Source organism: Coregonus clupeaformis, chromosome 1 (assembly GCF_020615455.1).
Source record: "Coregonus clupeaformis isolate EN_2021a chromosome 1, ASM2061545v1, whole genome shotgun sequence".
NCBI lineage: Eukaryota > Metazoa > Chordata > Actinopteri > Salmoniformes > Salmonidae > Coregonus > Coregonus clupeaformis.
In genome coordinates, this window is record NC_059192.1 from 83,538,596 (window position 1) to 83,557,117 (window position 18,522).

The 18,522-nt window shown below is 39.3% G+C and overlaps 1 protein-coding gene across 1 annotated transcript; it reads left to right on the forward strand.

Annotated features, from left to right (window-relative positions):
- The first annotated feature begins 238 nt into the window (after positions 1-238).
- Positions 239-16,288, forward strand: srgn (serglycin). Its single transcript, XM_041900063.1, has 3 exons — positions 239-442; positions 14,502-14,640; positions 15,701-16,288. The coding sequence occupies exons 1-3, from the start codon at positions 370-372 to the stop codon at positions 15,912-15,914; spliced, it is 426 nt and encodes a 141-aa protein (XP_041755997.1). The 5' UTR covers positions 239-369; the 3' UTR covers positions 15,915-16,288.
- The last annotated feature ends 2,234 nt before the right edge of the window (positions 16,289-18,522 follow it).

Genomic DNA, 18,522 nt, shown 5'->3' on the forward strand with positions numbered 1-18,522 from the left:
CAAAAAGTGAATCTTGTTGATTCAAATTATGCTATGTGTCAACAGATTATGGTCTATAGCAGTTTTACAGTGCGACTACCAATTTTTATAGCCGTGGCATGTTCAGATATACTGTATTAATCATTTTAATTTAGGCTATACCTATAATATAAACTCAATGCGGTGAACGTCGGCATGGCAGAAATGAAAGACAACTTTCCACTGCGGATGTTAAACTTCTTACGAAGAAGTCTGGTTTCAGGAAATAATGACGCATAAATGGGCAGGGTTTGGAAACATTCAACAGCACGATTAAGTGTATTTAAGAATATTCACACAGAGGTTATTCTTAAAAGGATATATTGACGTCTCCTCATTACAAATAAAATAATGAAGGGACTACTTAATTTGAAGATCTGTCTGACACTGGCTGTCATTTTCTTTCTCGCAGATAACGGACTTGGTAAGTAGCCTATTCAAATAAATATTAGGCTATATCACCTTTTTGGATTAGCCACATGTTGGGTACTACAATATTTAACTGTTGAGAAAATTAAGTAGGTATAGTTACGGATTTGGAACAATAACATTTATGTTGATTAATTCATGTTGAAAAGTATCTGCGCTTCTGCTATATTCATAAGGTGAATGCACCAATTTGTAAGTCGCTCTGGATAAGAGCGTCTGCTAAATGAAGAAAATGTAAATGTAAATGCTATCAATTGTATGTGTTCTTCTGGCAAAATAGCCTAAATTGCTGACAAGATGTCACGAAATCGCGTCTGTATATTGTGTCAGAATTTGTCTGAAGGACATATTTTTCACTACCAGAATAGAGTACGAATAAGAGTAATAAAAAGGTTGAAGCACCACAAATTAGAACAATGCACATGTTGCTTATAACTTTAATCTGCCATTTATAAAAGGGGTGGTTGCATAAGTGAAAGTGTAATTTAATCGGTAACGCTTGATTTTAAGGGGTCCTTATTACAGTGTAATTACATATGTAATTCAACTGTAACAATTATTATAATTACTTGTAATAATTCATAGTTACACTGTAATAACAACATGTAACTGGTGGTAATTGCAGTCTGTAATTACATAGGTGTAACAATGTATGCTTGTTACCATGCTTGTTACAAATGTTAAAGTTTTCTGATAGCATCCCATCGCACCATACTGGTCAGTGCTATCCGGAATCCGTGGGACAACCTTACCCTAAACCCTAACCTTAACCCCTACCCTAACCCCAACCATAATCCTTACGTAACCCTAACCTTAACCATTTTAAATATCTACTTCAGTGGGTTAGGGACATCCCAAGGATGCCAGATAGCACCATAATTCAGCTGCACAAACCACATGAGAAGTGTTAGCCAATTGAAAACCGACCACCTCATTGACATAACTTTGCAATAAAGGGCTCTGGAGTCTGATGCTCAGGCCCAATGGGAAAAACAGGTTCACAAACGGTTCACATACAAACAAAAATACTTAGAATTGGTCATTCATTTAACGGTACATTTGACAACGGGTCAATTACTTTAACCATCAATTAAACATTTATAGACACATTAATAAAGAGTTATGGTCAGGGGTGAAAGTAGATTTCATTTCTTACCGGTACAGGCACATACTTTTTTTTATAGCCTAGATGTAATCAGACAAGTACATATAGAATCCCTATTAATTTCATATGATATCTGTGGGCCTAGGCCTTGTAAATATTTGTCATATCACTTTTAATATGTATTACCTTTTAATGTGGCATAAACACAAACAGTCATAGTGTTTTCATCTGATTGTCAAACAATCACTTCAAAAAGGCGCTCCTGTAGAGTACCCGCGCACGTTCGTCCACTCACAAAATAATTCCAGCATCTAAACAGTGCACTGTGCTCCTGCATTTTGATGAATGGAAAGAGACATCCGTTACAAAACACCTAAATGTGTATTGTAATGACATTCTGCCATTGTCGTTAGGCCACTCATCTCTGCTTGGCAAAATGTAAGTGTTCTTGTCGAACCACAACGCAATTTGGAGCATATACAATTTGTAATGTGGCTGACATGCGGTAATGTTAAATAATGGTGTAAAATAGTCTATATTTGTCATGTCATTTTAGTTAATTATTTTGATAGGTTCACATTTTACCGGTATACCCCCACTATTTATTTTGCCGGGACGCTGTACTGGACCGTATCGGCTTACTTTCACCCCTGGTTATGGTTAAAATTGTGAGATAGTCATTCGTGCTTGCCAAATTGTAAGCCTATTAAGCTTGGTTGAATAATGGTTTATAAATGCACTTAAAATTATCATAAGACAAACTCTTATTCCATCATGTAACCCTGTTGAGGAACTTTCTCACTTTTGAATGGGATGCATTGGTGCAATTATTTATTTATCCCAAGAATTAAGGCATCATGTCAAGACCTGCCTATCTGTGCAACACGCTCTAAATAAGAATGACCTCGAACATGCCCATGTGTTGACACTGACGTCATGTGACAGTGCGCAAAGAATAGGGTCGAGTAGAATTTCAGTGTGCAAATGCCACTTTCAAAACTACTGGAAACTGGGAACTCGGAAATCTCAGAATCTCCGGAACTTGGGGAAAAAATGAGCTCCGACTGGGAAAATAGTTTCAACAGTCATCCAACTCGGTCATCCAACTCAGAATTCCAAGTCGGAAACGCTGGCATCTTTCTAGAACTCAGACTTTCCGACCTGAAGTTCACTGACGTCATGATTTGACCTTGTTTTTCCAAGTTCCCAGTTGTCTTGACAGCACCAAAAATCCAGACATGAAAGATTGCCATGAAAGAAACTGTCACAAGTGTAGAGAGGAGTAGGCAGGAGGCAGTCGCAGGTTTAGAACTACTGAATTTATTAAAGCACCATAGCTTAAAGCGGGACAAAACCCACAGTGCAAAATATAAAGTACTCAGGAAATAGTATAATAGATTCCTCTCAGGAAAACAAGCAACATATACAATGACGACAAAGACACATGACAGAGGGAGTATATATACAGTGATAGAGTGGGGATTGGAACAAGGTGTGTGTAATGATGACGAGACAAGTCCGGGGTTGATGAGTGAAGGGCATTTGCCAGCAGCAGGTTCAGCAGCCGCTAGAAGGCCGGCGACGCCGAACACCTGAGCTGGACAGGAGGGGGAGCCAAAGCGAAGGCTGGTGTGACAGAAACAAAAAAAAGGTGTTGTAGGTCAAAAACATCAACACAGGAGAGAGAAAGTAAGGTTTCCATGCAATTTGTTTAGCTTTTTTGGATACATGAATTCTGCTGGATGATTTAGCATATGTAGTTAGCTAGCGTTTGCGAGCTAGCTAGCCTAGCTAGCAAACGTTAACTCATGTTTTTGTTTGGCCTACCAACTAGGCTAGCTAGCTAGTTACCATCTAATATAGTTTTTGGGGATTAGCTAGCATGCTAGGTAGCTAGCTAATTTTCTAACCTTGACTAACTAGCTAGCTAGCTACCTAAAGCTGTTAATTATGCTATGGTCACTACTTGCTAGCTAACTAGCTAGCTAACGTTAGCGTGGCGTGATGGTCTTATCTTCCCTGAACCTTGGATATAATGTGGGTATAACGTGAGACACACCCAGCATGTTAACGTTAGCTAGCTAGCTACTTGTGTCAACACAATATGAGTAACTTTAGTGCCTTTTCAATGTAGCTAAACACTAGATAACTTATTAGCACAGATAAAACAATGAACCAGAAATTTCACCGCATGTATAAATGTGAAGCATCCGGTTGGTGCACACGTGCACTTCACAGAGTAGGCGTTCCCTAACGGAAATATGCAAATATATGCTAGAACGCGCCAATAGGATCTCACTAGCTCGTGCTTGGCTCTGCCCACCTCCTTGCTTGTTCTGCCCACTATGATTCATTTGCTCCCATTGGAAACGACAGGCTCTGATCTATTTCTTTTTGTTTGTTTTGTTTTTTTTCACCTTTATTTAACCAGGTAAGCCAGTTGAGAACAAGTTCTCATTTACAACTGCGACCTGGCCAAGATAAAGCAAAGCAGTGCGATAAAAACAACAACACAGAGTTACATATGGGGTAAACAAAACATAAAGTAAAAAATACAACAGAAAATATATATACAGTGTGTGCGAATGTAGTAAGTTATGGAGGTAAGGTAATAAATAGGCCATAGTGCAAAATAGTTACAATTTCGTATAATACTGGAATGATAGATGTGCAAAAGATGATGTGCAAATGGAGATACTGGGGTGCAAATTAGTCATTGGCAGCAGAGAACTGGAAGGAATGGCGGCCAAAGGAGGTGTTGGCTTTGGGGATGACCAGTGAGATATACCTGCTGGAGCGCAGACTACGGGTGAGTGTTGCTATGGTGACCAGTGAGCTAAGATAAGACGGGGATTTGCCTAGCAGTGATTTATAGATGACCTGGAGCCAGTGGGTTTGGCGACGAATATGTAGTGAGGGCCAGCCAACAAGAGCGTACAGGTCACAATGGTGGGTAGTCTATGGGGCTTTGGTGACAAAACGGATGGCACTGTGATAGACTACATCCAATTTGCTGAGTAGGGTGTTGGAGGCTATTTTGTAAATGACATCGCCGAAGTCAAGGATCGGTAGGATAGTCAGTTTTACGAGGGCATGTTTGGCAGCATGAGTGAAGGAGGCTTTGTTGCGAAATAGGAAGCTGATTCTAGATCTAACTTTTGATTGGAGATGCTTAATGTGAGTCTGGAAGGAGAGTTTACAGTCTAACCAGACACCTAGGTATTTGTAGTTGTCCACATACTCTAGGTCAGACCCGCCGAGAGTAGTGATTCTAGGGATCTATCTTGGGTTAGTTATACAAATCTTTGTTATTAGTGTTAGCAAGCACTATTATTGCTAGTGGGATAACACAACAACTAGCTAGGTAGTTAAGTAGGCCTAGCTATGCCTAAACTATAGAAATCATTATGAAGATAACCAGGGGTAATAGTGTCTATGCTAAATTGTCATATATTATTATTCTCTACCACAGATTCCTACAAGGTCTCTGCTTACAAGAAATAAACAGATGAAGACAGAGACAATTGTCAGTTTCCATTTTGTAATGTTAAAAAGGGAAGAAAGAGACAATCCTGTTTTTCTAAATTAGCTATCTAGGCCAGTGTTTCCCAACTCCAGTCCTCGAGTACCCCCAACAGTATATATTTTAATTGAAGCCCCCGACAAACACACCTGATTCAACTTTTCAACTAATCATTAAGCCCTCTATGAGTTGAATCAGGTGTGTTTGTCCAGAGCTACAACAAGCATGTGTACTGTTGGAGATACTCCAGGACTGGAGTTGGGAAACAATGATCTATGCTACTCACCATACTGTAGGCTACAGATTTATGTTATTGAGTAGCCCTATATCATTGTTTCTACTAATTAATAAATATATTAACAATACTTTTTTGTATTATTATTTACCAGTTGAGGTATACCAAACCTTTTTTGATGTAACTCAGAGGACCGTTATTAGCATGTTTTAACCACTCCTATAAAAATGGTAGATTATCAGATACTCAACAAGAAGGTCTGATTTCATTGTTACTGAAACAGGACCCAAGTGGTAAATATAAAGATCCAGTCCATGAAAAAAATTGGAGGCCCCTTACACTTCTTTTTTGTGATGCAAAAATTCTAGCAAAGTGCATAGCGCTTAGAGTTAAAAAGGTATTGTCGGATATTATTAATCCTAATCAGACAGGTTTTTTACATGGACGATACATTGGAGATAATATAAGTCAAGTACTGGAAACAATAGAACACTATGACAAATCTGGGAAACCAGGCCTGGTATTCAAAGCTGACTTTTAAAAGGCTGCTAAAGTACGACTGGAATTTATATATAAATGCCTGGAATATTTCAATTTTGGAGAATCTCTAATACAATTGGTTATATTATGTATAGTAACCCTAGGTGTAAAATAGTAAATAATTGCTACTTCTCAGAAAGTTTTAAACTGTCAAAAGGAGTAAAACAAGGTTGTCCACTATCGGCATAACTATTTATTATGGCCATCGAAATGTTAGCTATTAAAATCAGATCCAACAATAATATCAAGGGCCTAGAAATCCAGGGCTTAAAAACAAAGGTGTCATTGTACGCTGATGATTCATGTTTTCTTTTAAATCCACAATTTGGATCCCTCCACAGCCTCATAGATTATCTAGATACTTTTTCTAACCTCTCTGGATTACAACCAAATGTATGATAAGTGTACTATATTACGTATTGGATCACTAAAAAATACAACTTTTACATTACCGTGCAGTTTACCAATAAAATGGGCTGACGGTGAAGTGGACATACTCGGTATTCATATCCCGAAAGAAATAAATTATCTTATTACAATACATTTTAATAGAAAGTTAGCAAAAATAGATAAGATCTTGCTACCGTGGAAAGGAAAATACCTGTCTATTTGTGGAAAAATCACCCTGATTAACTCTTTAGTCATATCCCAGTTTACCTATTTGCTTATGGCCTTGCCTACACCTAGCGACTTGTTTTTTAAATTATATGAGCAAGAAATATTCCATTTTATTTGGAACGGCAAGCCAGACAAAATTAAACGGGCCTATTTCTATAATGAATATGAATTCGGAGGGCAGAAATGATTACATATTAAAGCATTAGACCTCTCACTAAAGGCTTCAGTCATTCAAAAGTTATACTTAAATCCAAACTGGTTCTCTAGCAGATTAGTAAGAATTCCTCACCCCATGTTCAAGAACAGCCTTTTCCCCTTTATTCAGATTACAACATCTCATTTTCGGTTATTTGAAAATGAAATAATCTCCAAAATATCGCTATTTTTAAAACAAGCCATAAAAAGTTGGTTGCAATTGCAGTTTAATCCACCAGAATAGACACAACAAATATTACAACAAATATTATGGTTAAACTCTAATATACTAATTGATTATTTTTTTTAAACATATAAAATACAATTAAAAAAAAAGGATATTCTTTGTAAATGATATCATAAATAGGACTGGTGGAGTTATGTCACACATGCAGCTAACAAAAATATATGGAAATGTCTGCTTTACTCAAAATTACAACCAACTAATTGCAGCATTACCGCAAAAATGGAAGAGGCAAGTGGAAGGGGGAGAAAGTAAGGAACTTGTCTGTCGGCCCTGCATTAAAGACCAAAATTGGCTAAAGAAAATTGTGATAAATAAAAAAGTATACCAGTTTAATTTAAGGACCAAAAAATTGACAGCTGTGCCATATAAATTTAGATTGCAAAATAGTTGGGAAGAGATTTTCGATGTACCGATTCCATGGCACATGGTTTATGAACTGATACACAAAACAATGCTGGATTCAAAACTTAGAGTTTTAAATGTAAGTTATTATACAAAATTCTTGCAACCAGTAGAATGTTATATATATGGGGGATACAACCATCCCAGCTCTGTATATTTCTGCGAAGAGACAATCATTTTGGTACTGTCCATATGTAGCTTGTATTTGGTCGCTAGTTCAGGAATGGATGAAAAATTGCAACATTTACCTGGAGCTAACTCTGCAAATAGCACTGCTGGGTGATTTAAAAAGTCATAGTCAATTAATAATATAATAATACTATTAGCAAAAAATGTTATCTTTAATTTACAATATGAAGAATCTATGAGAATAGCAAGGTTCAGAACTTTTGTGAAACATCACAGCACAGTTGAAAAATATATGGCAAATGGAAAACAAAACTGGATAGTGTTCAGAGGTAGATGGGAGGGGTTGAGTGGAGCTGAAGTATGGGACTAAAAACAAACAAAAGATAACTATACTGTGTCCGTAAAATTTATATAGTATGTATAAGCTGGAAATAGAAGCCTAAGAGTTGTTGTCCATTAGTTTACTCCAATTAGGGGAGGGATGGTAGGGTTAGGGGAAAATAATTAAGGAAAGTATTTGTAAAAATACATATATTTTATATACAGTGGGGAGAACAAGTATTTGATACACTGCCGATTTTGCAGGTTTTCCTACTTACAAAGCATGTAGAGGTCTGTCATTTTTATCATAGGTACACTTCAACTGTGAGAGACGGAATCTAAAACAAAAATCCAGAAAATCACACTGTATGATTTTTAAGTAATTAATTTGCATTTTATTGCATGACATAAGTATTTGATACATCAGAAAAGCAGAACTTAATTTTTGGTACAGAAACCTTTGTTTGCAATTACAGAGATCATACGTTTCCTGTAGGTCTTGACCAGGTTTGCACACACTGCAGCAGGGATTTTGGCCTACTCCTCCATACAGACCTTCTCCAGATCCTTCAGGTTTCGGGGGCTGTCGCTGGGCAATACGGACTTTCAGCTCCCTCCAAAGATGTTCTATTGTGTTCAGGTCTGGAGACTGGCTAGGCCACTCCAGGACCTTGAGATGCTTCTTACGCAGCCACTCCTTAGTTGCCCTGGCTGTGTGTTTCGGGTCATTGTCATGCTGGAAGACCCAGCCACGACCCATCTTCAATGCTCTTACTGAGGGAAGGAGGTTGTTGGCCAAGATCTCGCGATACATGGCCCCATCCATCCTCCCCTCAATACGGTGCAGTCGTCCTGTCCCCTTTGCAGAAAAGCATCCCCAAAGAATTATGTTTCCACCTCCATGCTTCACGGTTGGGATGGTGATCTTGGGGTTGTACTCATCCTTCTTCTTCCTCCAAACACGGCGAGTGGAGTTTAGACCAAAAAGCTCAATTTTTGTCTCATGAGACCACATGACCTTCTCCCATTCCTCCTCTGGATCATCCAGATGGTCATTGGCAAACTTCAGACGGGCCTGGACATGCGCTGGCTTGAGCAGGGGGACCTTGCGTGCGCTGCAGGATTTTAATCCATGACGGCGTAGTGTGTTACTAATGGTTTTCTTTGAGACTGTGGTCCCAGCTCTCTTCAGGTCATTGACCAGGTCCTGCCGTGTAGTTCTGGGCTGATCCCTCACCTTCCTCATGATCATTGATGCCCCACGAGGTGAGATCTTGCATGGAGCCCCAGACCGAGGGTGATTGACCGTCTTCTTGAACTTCTTCCATTTTCTAATAATTGCGCCAACAGTTGTTGCCTTCTCACCAAGCTGCTTGCCTATTGTCCTGTAGCCCATCCCAGCCTTGTGCAGGTCTACAATTGTATCCCTGATGTCCTTACACAGCTCTCTGGTCTTAGCCATTGTGGAGAGGTTGGAGTCTGTTTGATTGAGTGTGTGGACATGTGTCTTTTATACAGGTAACGAGTTCAAACAGGTGCAGTTAATACAGGTAATGAGTGGAGAACAGGAGGGCTTCTTAAAGAAAAACTAACAGGTCTGTGAGAGCCGGAATTCTTACTGGTTGGTAGGTGATCAAATACTTATGTCATGCAATAAAATGCAAATTAATTACTTAAAAATCATACAATGTGATTTTCTGGATTTTTGATCCGTAATTTTTAGATTCCGTCTCTCACAGTTGAAGTGTACCTATGATAAAAATTACAGACCTTTACATGCTTTGTAAGTAGGAAAACCGGCAAAATCGGCAGTGTATCAAATACTTGTTCTCCCCACTGTATATTTCCCCCCCCAAAATATGGAGGATTGGAAATGATGCAGACAATTACATTGATGGAAGCCACAATCTATTCTGCAATATTAAAGCTGATTTAACGCTTAAAAAAAGAAGAAAGTATCTTTATAATAAAGTAAAAGCTAATTTTAGTCATTTAGCAGACGCTCTTATCCAGAGCGACTTACAGTTAGTGAGTGCATACATTTAATTTTTTTCATACTGGTCCCCCGTGGGAATCAAACCCACAACCCTGGCATTGCAAGCGCCATGCTCTACCAACTGAGCTACACGGGACTCATCTGTTGTTTGTAGGTATTTTCACTTGGTAATGAGTAATAAGTAATTACATACAACATTGAGTGGAGAATTTGAAGAGTGCGTATTCATAGTTTGGTAATTAGATCCTATTGATCGTCCAACCTTTGATCTCTGACACCCAGCGCATCTGTCCACAAGAGATTACAACCTTGTGACAGTTATTACTAAATCGGAGGCAGCTGAGAGGAAATGTAACACTAAATTGGTGAATTTAGTGGAAACTTGCCCATTTGTATGAAGCGTGGTAACAAGCATATGTTGTTACACCTCTGTAATTACAGTCTCCAATTACCACCAGTTACATGTTGTTATTACAGTGTAACTATGAGTTATTACAATTTACAACAATACTTGTTACAGTGTAATTACACTGTAATGAGGACCCCTTAAAATGAAGTTTTACCTTTTCTGTTTAAAAATCAAAATAAGTAGACCTATATCGATTGTCGAATGCTGTCTGTCCTGTCCAACAAAGACTTAAGCTGTAGGCTACCTATTCTTTTTATTTTTTCAAAAGCAATAATTTACTCACAGATTGCAAGACCAAGTATACTAGCAAGAAATGGCAACCATCTCAGAGTAGGAGTGCTGATCAGGTCCCCTCTGTCCACTGTGATCTAAAAGGCTAAACTGATCCCAAATCAGCACTCCTAGTCTGCTTGGTACATACAGCCCCAGAAGAGTTTAGAGCACATGTGTCAAACTCATTCCACGGAGGGCCGAGTGTCTGCGGGTTTTCGCTCCACCCTTGTACTTGATTGATGAATTAAGGTCACTAATTAGTAAGGAACTCCCCTCACCTGGTTGTCTAGGTCTTAATTGAAAGGAAAAACCAAAAACCCGCAGACACTCGGCCCTCTGTGGAATGAGTTTGACACCCCTGCCCTAAACCTTTTCAGCCCTATTGATTATGCCCAGGCTGCAGGCATTATAATCAGCATCCAGATGTATAGTATGAATAACCTTCATGTATGAAGATGACAATACCCTTTCAAGCGCAATTACAACTTGATGGCTCGCAATAATCACTTCAATCCAGTTCCTTTAGGTAAACATGATAAAGCAAGTCCCTGTATCCTGTTACTTTGGTTCTAGACAAATATTTACCAATTTCTTGCTACAATAGCGGATGCAAGGGTTACAAGCATGTACAGGTAACTGCCAAAATAGAAGAAACACCAACATAGTGTCTTAATAAGGTGTTAGGCCAGCTTCAATGCACCTTGGCATAGATTCTACAAGTGTCTGGAACTCTATTGGAGGGATGCGACACCATTCTTACACAAGAAATTCCATAATTTGGTGTTTTGTTGTTGGTGGTGGAAAACGCTGTCTCCGGTGCCGCTCCAGAATCTCCCATAAGTGTTCAATTGGGTTGAGATCTGATGACTGAGATACACACACACACACACACACACACACACACACACACACACCATTTAGACCAGGGGTGTCAAACTCATTTTAGCTCAGGGGCCACATGGAGGAAAATCTATTCCCAAGTGGGCCGGACCGGAAAAATCATGGTATATATAACTTAAAAACAACAACTTCAGATTGTTTTCTTTGTTTTAATACGATCAACATACAACATAAAGCTGGAGCCTGAGGACAGTGTGTCCAAAAAAAATACAAGCACAACATCACTATTAATCATAAAACACGTCAAGTTTATTTGAAAATTCTAAAGAAAAAGAACACACAAACACACAATGCCTCAGTGATTAACAGAACTGTTTCACAGATCACAGAACTATATCAGGGTGTCATTTCTCAGGCAGAAATGTAGATAAAAATAATGAAATCCTGTTCCCCAAACAAGTGCAAGAACCACAGAGTCAAGAATAGGTTAAATATACAAATAAAATAAAATCAATTAAAAACAATAGCACATCAACATAAAAACATATAAACATAAAGCTGGAGCCTGAGGACAGTGTCCAAAAGCACAACATCACTATTAATCATAAAACACCTCAAGTTATTTGAAAGTTCTGAGGACAAAGAACACACAAACACACAATGCATCAGTGATTCACAGAAGTATATCACAGATCACAGAACTATATCAGGGTGTCATTTCTCAGGCAGAAATGTAGATACAAATAATGAAATCCTGTTCCCCAAACAAGTGCAAGAACCAGAGAGTCAAGAATAGGTTAAATATACAAATAAAATAAAATCAATTAAAAACAATAGCACATCAACATAAAAACATATAAACATAAAGCTGGAGCCTGAGGACAGTGTCCAAAAGCACAACATCACTATTAATCATAAAACACCTCAAGTTATTTGAAAGTTCTGAGGACAAAGAACACACAAACACACAATGCCTCAGTGATTCACAGAAGTATATCACAGATCACAGAACTATATCAGGGTGTCATTTCTCAGGCAGAAATGTAGATAAAAATAATGAAATCCTGTTCCCCAAACAAGTGCAAGAACCACAGAGTCAAGAATAGGTTAAATATACAAATAAAATAAAATCAATTAAAAACAATAGCACATCAACATAAAAACATATAAACATAAATCTGAAAGCGTTGCTCAAACTCCCGTAACAGTCCCGTTATTTTATCTTTGAACCGCTTCATGTCTGCCACATGTTGGGTCGCGCACACATTTTTCAGACAGGGGAAGTGAGCTGCATCACCACCGGCAAGTTGCGTCTCCCACAATGACAGCTTCAACTTGAAAGAACGTATGCTGTCATAATACTGCGTGACAACTTTGTTGCGCCCTTGCAGCTGTTTGTTCAAGTTATTCAGGTGCTCTGTAACATCCACCATAAATGCAAGGTCCGGCATCCATTCTGCGGAATGAAATTCTAACACTGGTTTGCCCTTTTCTTCCATGAACTGTTCAATTTCTTCTCGTAAATCAAAGAAACGCCTCAGCACAGCACCTCGGCTTAACCATCTTACCTCAGTGTGGTATGGCAGGCCATAGATGTGGTCTTTCTCTCTGAGAAGGCTGTCAAACTGACGGTGATTCAGGCTTCTGGATCGGATGAAATTAACAGTTTGGATGACCACCTTCATGACGTTATCCATCTTTAATGACTTGCAACACAAAGCCTCCTGGTGCAAAATACAGTGAAAAGTCAAAAACTCACGTCCTCCATTTGCAGATTGCACTTTCTCTCTGAACTTTGTCACAACGCCTGCTTTTTTCCCGATCATTGAGGGCGCACCATCTGTAGCCAGGCTGACAGCGCGGGACCAGTCCACTCCGACCCTGTCCAGCGCGCCGACGAGTGCGGTAAAAATATCAGCTGCTGTCGTTGTATCTGTCATCGGCACCAACTCCACGAACTCCTCGGTGACGGTCAATGTGTCATCAACTCCGCGGATGAAAAAATTGCCAGTTGTGCAACATCTGTAATGTCCGTGCTTTCATCAATTGCAACCGAAAACGCAATAAATGACTTTACTTTTTGCTTCAACTGGCTGTCCAAATCCACTGAAAGATCGGAAATCCTGTCTGCAACTGTGTTTCTTGTCAGGCTGATATTTGCAAAAGCCTGCCGCTTTTCAGGGCACACAATCTCCGCTGCCTTCATCATGCATGTTTTTACAAATTCACCCTCACTAAATGGTTTTGAAGCCACTGCGATTTCATTAGCAATGAGGTAGCTAGCTTTCATTGCAGCGTCACTGATGTCTCGGCTGTGAGTAAACACAGACTGCTGTTTCTTCAGACCCGCCAACAGTTCATTCACCTTCTCTCATCTCCGCTGTCCTTGAAAGTTGTCATATTTGTTGGCATGAAGACTCACATAGTGGCGACGAAGGTTATATTCTTTCAGCACTGCAACATGCTCTGAACACACCAAACATACAGCTTTCCCATTCAATTCCGTGATTAAATAGGATGACAATTTTTCTTGGAACACTCTGCACTCTGCGTCCACTTTTCTCTTTTTTGACAGAGACATATTGGGCCAATGAGGGTGCCAAAGCACATAATGTTAAAAGTAGAAGCCGTAATAAATATCGCGGGCAAAACAAAGTAGCTCATTGGCTGCACGTGCTTGACCTACTTGCTCTGCCCCGGTATAAACAGTTTGCTTGCTTAACACAATTGCTATTGCGCCATCCAGTGGACGCAATTGGAACAGCAGTTTATTTTATAGAAAAATTGCAGCGCATTTTTATACTTTACAATTTTTTTTTTTTATTTTTTTTTTATTTTTTTTTATCATCTCGCGGGCCGGATTAAACCCGTTTGCGGGCCTGATCCGGCCCGCGGGCCGTACGTTTGACACCCCTGATTTAGACCCTCTATGCTCCTTTGAGACCCCTCTTCAAAGTAATTGAGATCTCTTCTTCTAGAAAATAATGGGCAGCTGGGCATTTTTATACCCTAAGCATGATGGGATGTTAATTGCTTAATTAACTCAGGAACCACACCTGGAAGCACCTGCTTTCACTATACTTTGTATCCCTCATTTACTCAAAAGTTTCCTTTATTTTGGCAGTAACCTTTATTTCATATTCAATAGGAATATTGTCCATGAAGATTCTCTGTCACAAATAAGTTATGTTTATATATTGTCATTCCCTTATGAAACACAGGTGCTCCAGCAAAAGGCAGACATATGTGGGTGAAGTGCAGGCCAGATGCCAAGAATCCCAACTGTGAGACACAGAGGGGTCCCTGGATGGACTTGCCTGGGCCTCCTGACAGACTCCCTCCATTTGCGGGAAAGGATAAGTAAGTATATGTCATCACAAATTAATTTATCAGGAGACCAAAGCTCGATGGGCTATTGAATTTCAGAATTGAACATAATGTGACAGAATTGTCCTGACTAACTTCTTTGCTCCATTCTTTTTGATGAGATATGTCCCCATAAAGGATTGCAATATCAGACATTGACACATTGTGTCACAAACCCTGACTTGATCAATAACATTTCGGAATTTTCAAGAATCCCTATACAATTTCCTGTAGTAGGAAATGTTATTAATGACAGAATCAGTCTGGTAGGTGCGTACTGTGACTTGAATGACCTCTGATATTATTTCTCATTTGAAGTAAGAAGCACTTTATTGACTTACTACTATGAGTGTAAACTACACACTGTGGGCCTACTCTATGGTTCTAGATGATCCTGCTGAAAGTTGAGTTTTTAAACTATAAGCCATATGGATTAGGTGATCTAATTATACATGTGTGAAGGAGCACCCAAGCATTGATATCTGCATTCATTATATTACAGCAGACAGAAGAGAACAATATGTACTCAGCTCTGTTAAACGTTTTCACTATTGAGGAAGCTAAACATTTGCTATCATATTGCCTAAGACACCACTTCCACTTTAGTGGTTTAAGTCCTCAGCAAGACATTGTATCAGTTCGAAAACACCAGGACCCAAAAGGGTTGGATCTCACGAAACCCTCTTCACTATACTGTAGTTCGCACAGAAAGCGCTTATCATTCAAGTTTTACAATAGATTCATCTAAATGTGTTTATTTTCTAATTTACTTAGTTGATAAAGTAAACAATGGAACACTATTTCAACAAATGTATTATCTTCAAAGAATGGTTTTAGAGTTATCACTCAGCCTTTCTTGTTAATCGCTTTGTGAAATATTGTTGATTCAATGCACAATTCAACTCAATATGACTTAAGGCTCCCAGAAAAACAAAGCAGGGATGATGGGATTGTAGAGACACACCGGCCTGTGCTGTAGTGAAAAATCACAGGAAGTGCTCAGAGGATGTAGACTATAATGGCTAATGGTCCTGTGCTTCTGTTTTTCTTCCAGAGTGCCGAAAGAGGATGGCTCAGAGCTGGAGGAGCAGTCAGGCGAGGGTTCTGACACTGGAATCCTCTTTACTGAGCAGGGCTCTGGCGACCAATTGGCCAGCGCAGATGTGGACGGGATTGACTACTCTGACTTCGTTTTCCCACAGAAAATGACCATGGATCAGGCTCTGCCTCCTGCTCACGAATTGAAAGAGGATCACCTGATCCTGTAGCCTGCCAGAATGCTAAATATATACATTTTGATGTCAATGCGGTTGTGTAAAATGAATTGGCTCTTGCAACTGCTCAAGATTACAGTAGCACATGCTATTTGATCCAGTTATTGATGATTGGCTGTGTAAGATTGTATTTAATCTGATTTAGGTAACAGAAGTTTAGTTATTTTCCCATGGAACCAAAGAGATAAAATTAGTTTTTTTTTTCAGTGTTTTTATTATTATTTGTAATACCAGCCAATAATGTTAATAATTAGATTTTAAAACATGGTTTTCAGGGATATATCGCACTTTTATTGTTTTACATTTTAGTAATTTAGCAGACGCTCTTATCCAGAGCGACTTACAGTAGTGAGTGCATACATTTGTTTACTTTTTCGTACTGGTCCCCTGTGGGAATCGAACCCACAGCCCTAGGATTGAAACGCCATGCTCTACCAACTAAGCCACAATGAAAACTATAAGATTTGTGTTATACACTCCGTTTTCAAATATACTTTATTCAGAATTTCCACGATGGTCACAATTTAACATGATATCAATCCGCACTTGTATTTTCTCATCCAAGCAAAATGTTTTGACAATTTCAGGGATTAAATAAACATACATTTTGATCATCCAGTGGTTTATAACTCAAATACTGTTTTAGAGAGGATATGGGCTCCCTATGCTTCTGTAGCGGACATGAGTCGGACTCATGGTCTCGTGATGCGGTAGCCCTGCCTGTGACTTCAGAATCAGCCACCCTCAGCACCACATGGTTTTCCCTGTTAGTATAATGGTCAATACATTGGTTCCTCCCATGGGAGACCATGGTTCAGATCCAGTTGAGCATGGCTTTATTTCGATTACAGCATATTGGATGACTGTCATTCAATGTAACATGATACTCAAACTCCCTATACCCATCATGAGGTTGCTACAACCTAGCCTATGAATGAATGTTTACAATGTAGGTGCACACAGGTCAAGATAAAATTTTTAGGTGACTGACATTGACACACTGCCTTGCACACTCTTGCCTGCATCTAAGGTGTAATCATTAGTCCAACATTTGCAAACAAGAGTTTCTATTGGCCAAATTCAGGTATGTTTATGCCCGTTTCGTTCGGTTTGCTTCTGTTTAAGAAAAGCTTTTCAACAGAATCGGCGGAATGAATACACCCCTGATCACACTTAAACACAATTCACTTTCATAGCAACCACGTTATATTCCTTCTCACATCTATGCGCTCTCCTCCTCTCAACTTTTCCCTTCGCTTGTGGACTTCATTGCACAACACATCAGCTGTCTGTGACCTGGCGAAAAAACCATTCCAAGCCAAACCATATGATAACCGCTGATCGCTACACACAGCCTAAATCGTTGTCACCATATTAGCTAAAGTAACGTCATAGTCAACATAGCTAATAGAACTAACGTGTTAGTAACCCCACTACAATCATGCAGTACAGTGTACAGTCAGTAAGCAGTTTAGCAATTATACCGGCGGGCCCGGTGGCAATTAATTAGGTAAACCAAAAGCTTACCTTGACTTGGAAGAGTTCCAGTGTTGGATAGTCATAGCCAACTAGCTAACATAGCATTCCTCTGTTTAAGATTGGTGTTTTGAGGAGACTAAATTAGCTAGCTGCATTTGCTAGCTAAGTAAGTGAAAGTGAAAAAAATGACAAAATATAGCTATTGATCTCCTTCATTTTTGAAGAAATTAATTTGTTCAAAACTGTTCAACTATTGTTGTTCTCTCTCTTTGAGTCAACTACTCACCACATTTTATGCACTACAGTGCTAGCTAGCTGTAGCTTATGCTTTCAGTACCAGGTTCATTCTCTGATCCTTTGATTGGGTGGAGAACATGTCAGTTAATGCTGCAAGAGTTCTGATAGGTTGGAGGAAGTCCTCAGGAAGTGGTCATAATTACTGTAAGTCTATGGAAGGGGGTGAGAACCATGAGCCTCCTAGGTTTTGTATTGAAGTCAATGTACCCAGAGGAGGACGGAAGCTAGCTGTCCTCCGGCTACACCATGGTGCTACCCTACAGAGTGCTGTTGAGGCTAGTGTAGACCATTGCAAAACAGTGTTTTAATCAATTATTTGGTGACGTGAATATACAGTGAGGGAAAAAAGTATTTGATCCCCTGCTGATTTTGTACGTTTGCCCACTGACAAAGACATGATCAGTCTATAATTTTAATGGTAGGTTTATTTGAACAGTGAGAGACAGAATAACAACAAAAACATCCAGAAAAACGCATGTCAAAAATGTTATAAATTGATTTGCATTTTAATGAGGGAAATAAGTATTTGACCCCCTCTGCAAAACATGACTTAGTACTTGGTGGCAAAACCCTTGTTGGAAATCATAGAGGTCAGACGTTTCTTGTAGTTGGCCACCAGGTTTGCACACATCTCAGGAGGGATTTTGTCCCACTCCTCTTTGCAGATCTTCTCCAAGTCATTAAGGTTTCGAGGCTGACGTTTGGCAACTCGAACCTTCAGCTCCCTCCACATATTTTCTATGGGATTAAGGTCTGGAGACTGGCTAGGCCACTCCAGGACCTTAATGTGCTTCTTCTTAAGCCACTCCTTTGTTGCCTTGGCCGT

Coding starts and splice junctions, on each gene's coding strand:
- srgn (XM_041900063.1), top strand. CDS start 370: ATGAAGGGACTACTTAATTTGAAGATCTGTCTGACACTGGCTGTCATT. Junction 443..14,501: donor TCTCGCAGATAACGGACTTG/GTAAGTAGCCTA, acceptor TATGAAACACAG/GTGCTCCAGCAAAAGGCAGA. Junction 14,641..15,700: donor CCATTTGCGGGAAAGGATAA/GTAAGTATATGT, acceptor TTTTTCTTCCAG/AGTGCCGAAAGAGGATGGCT.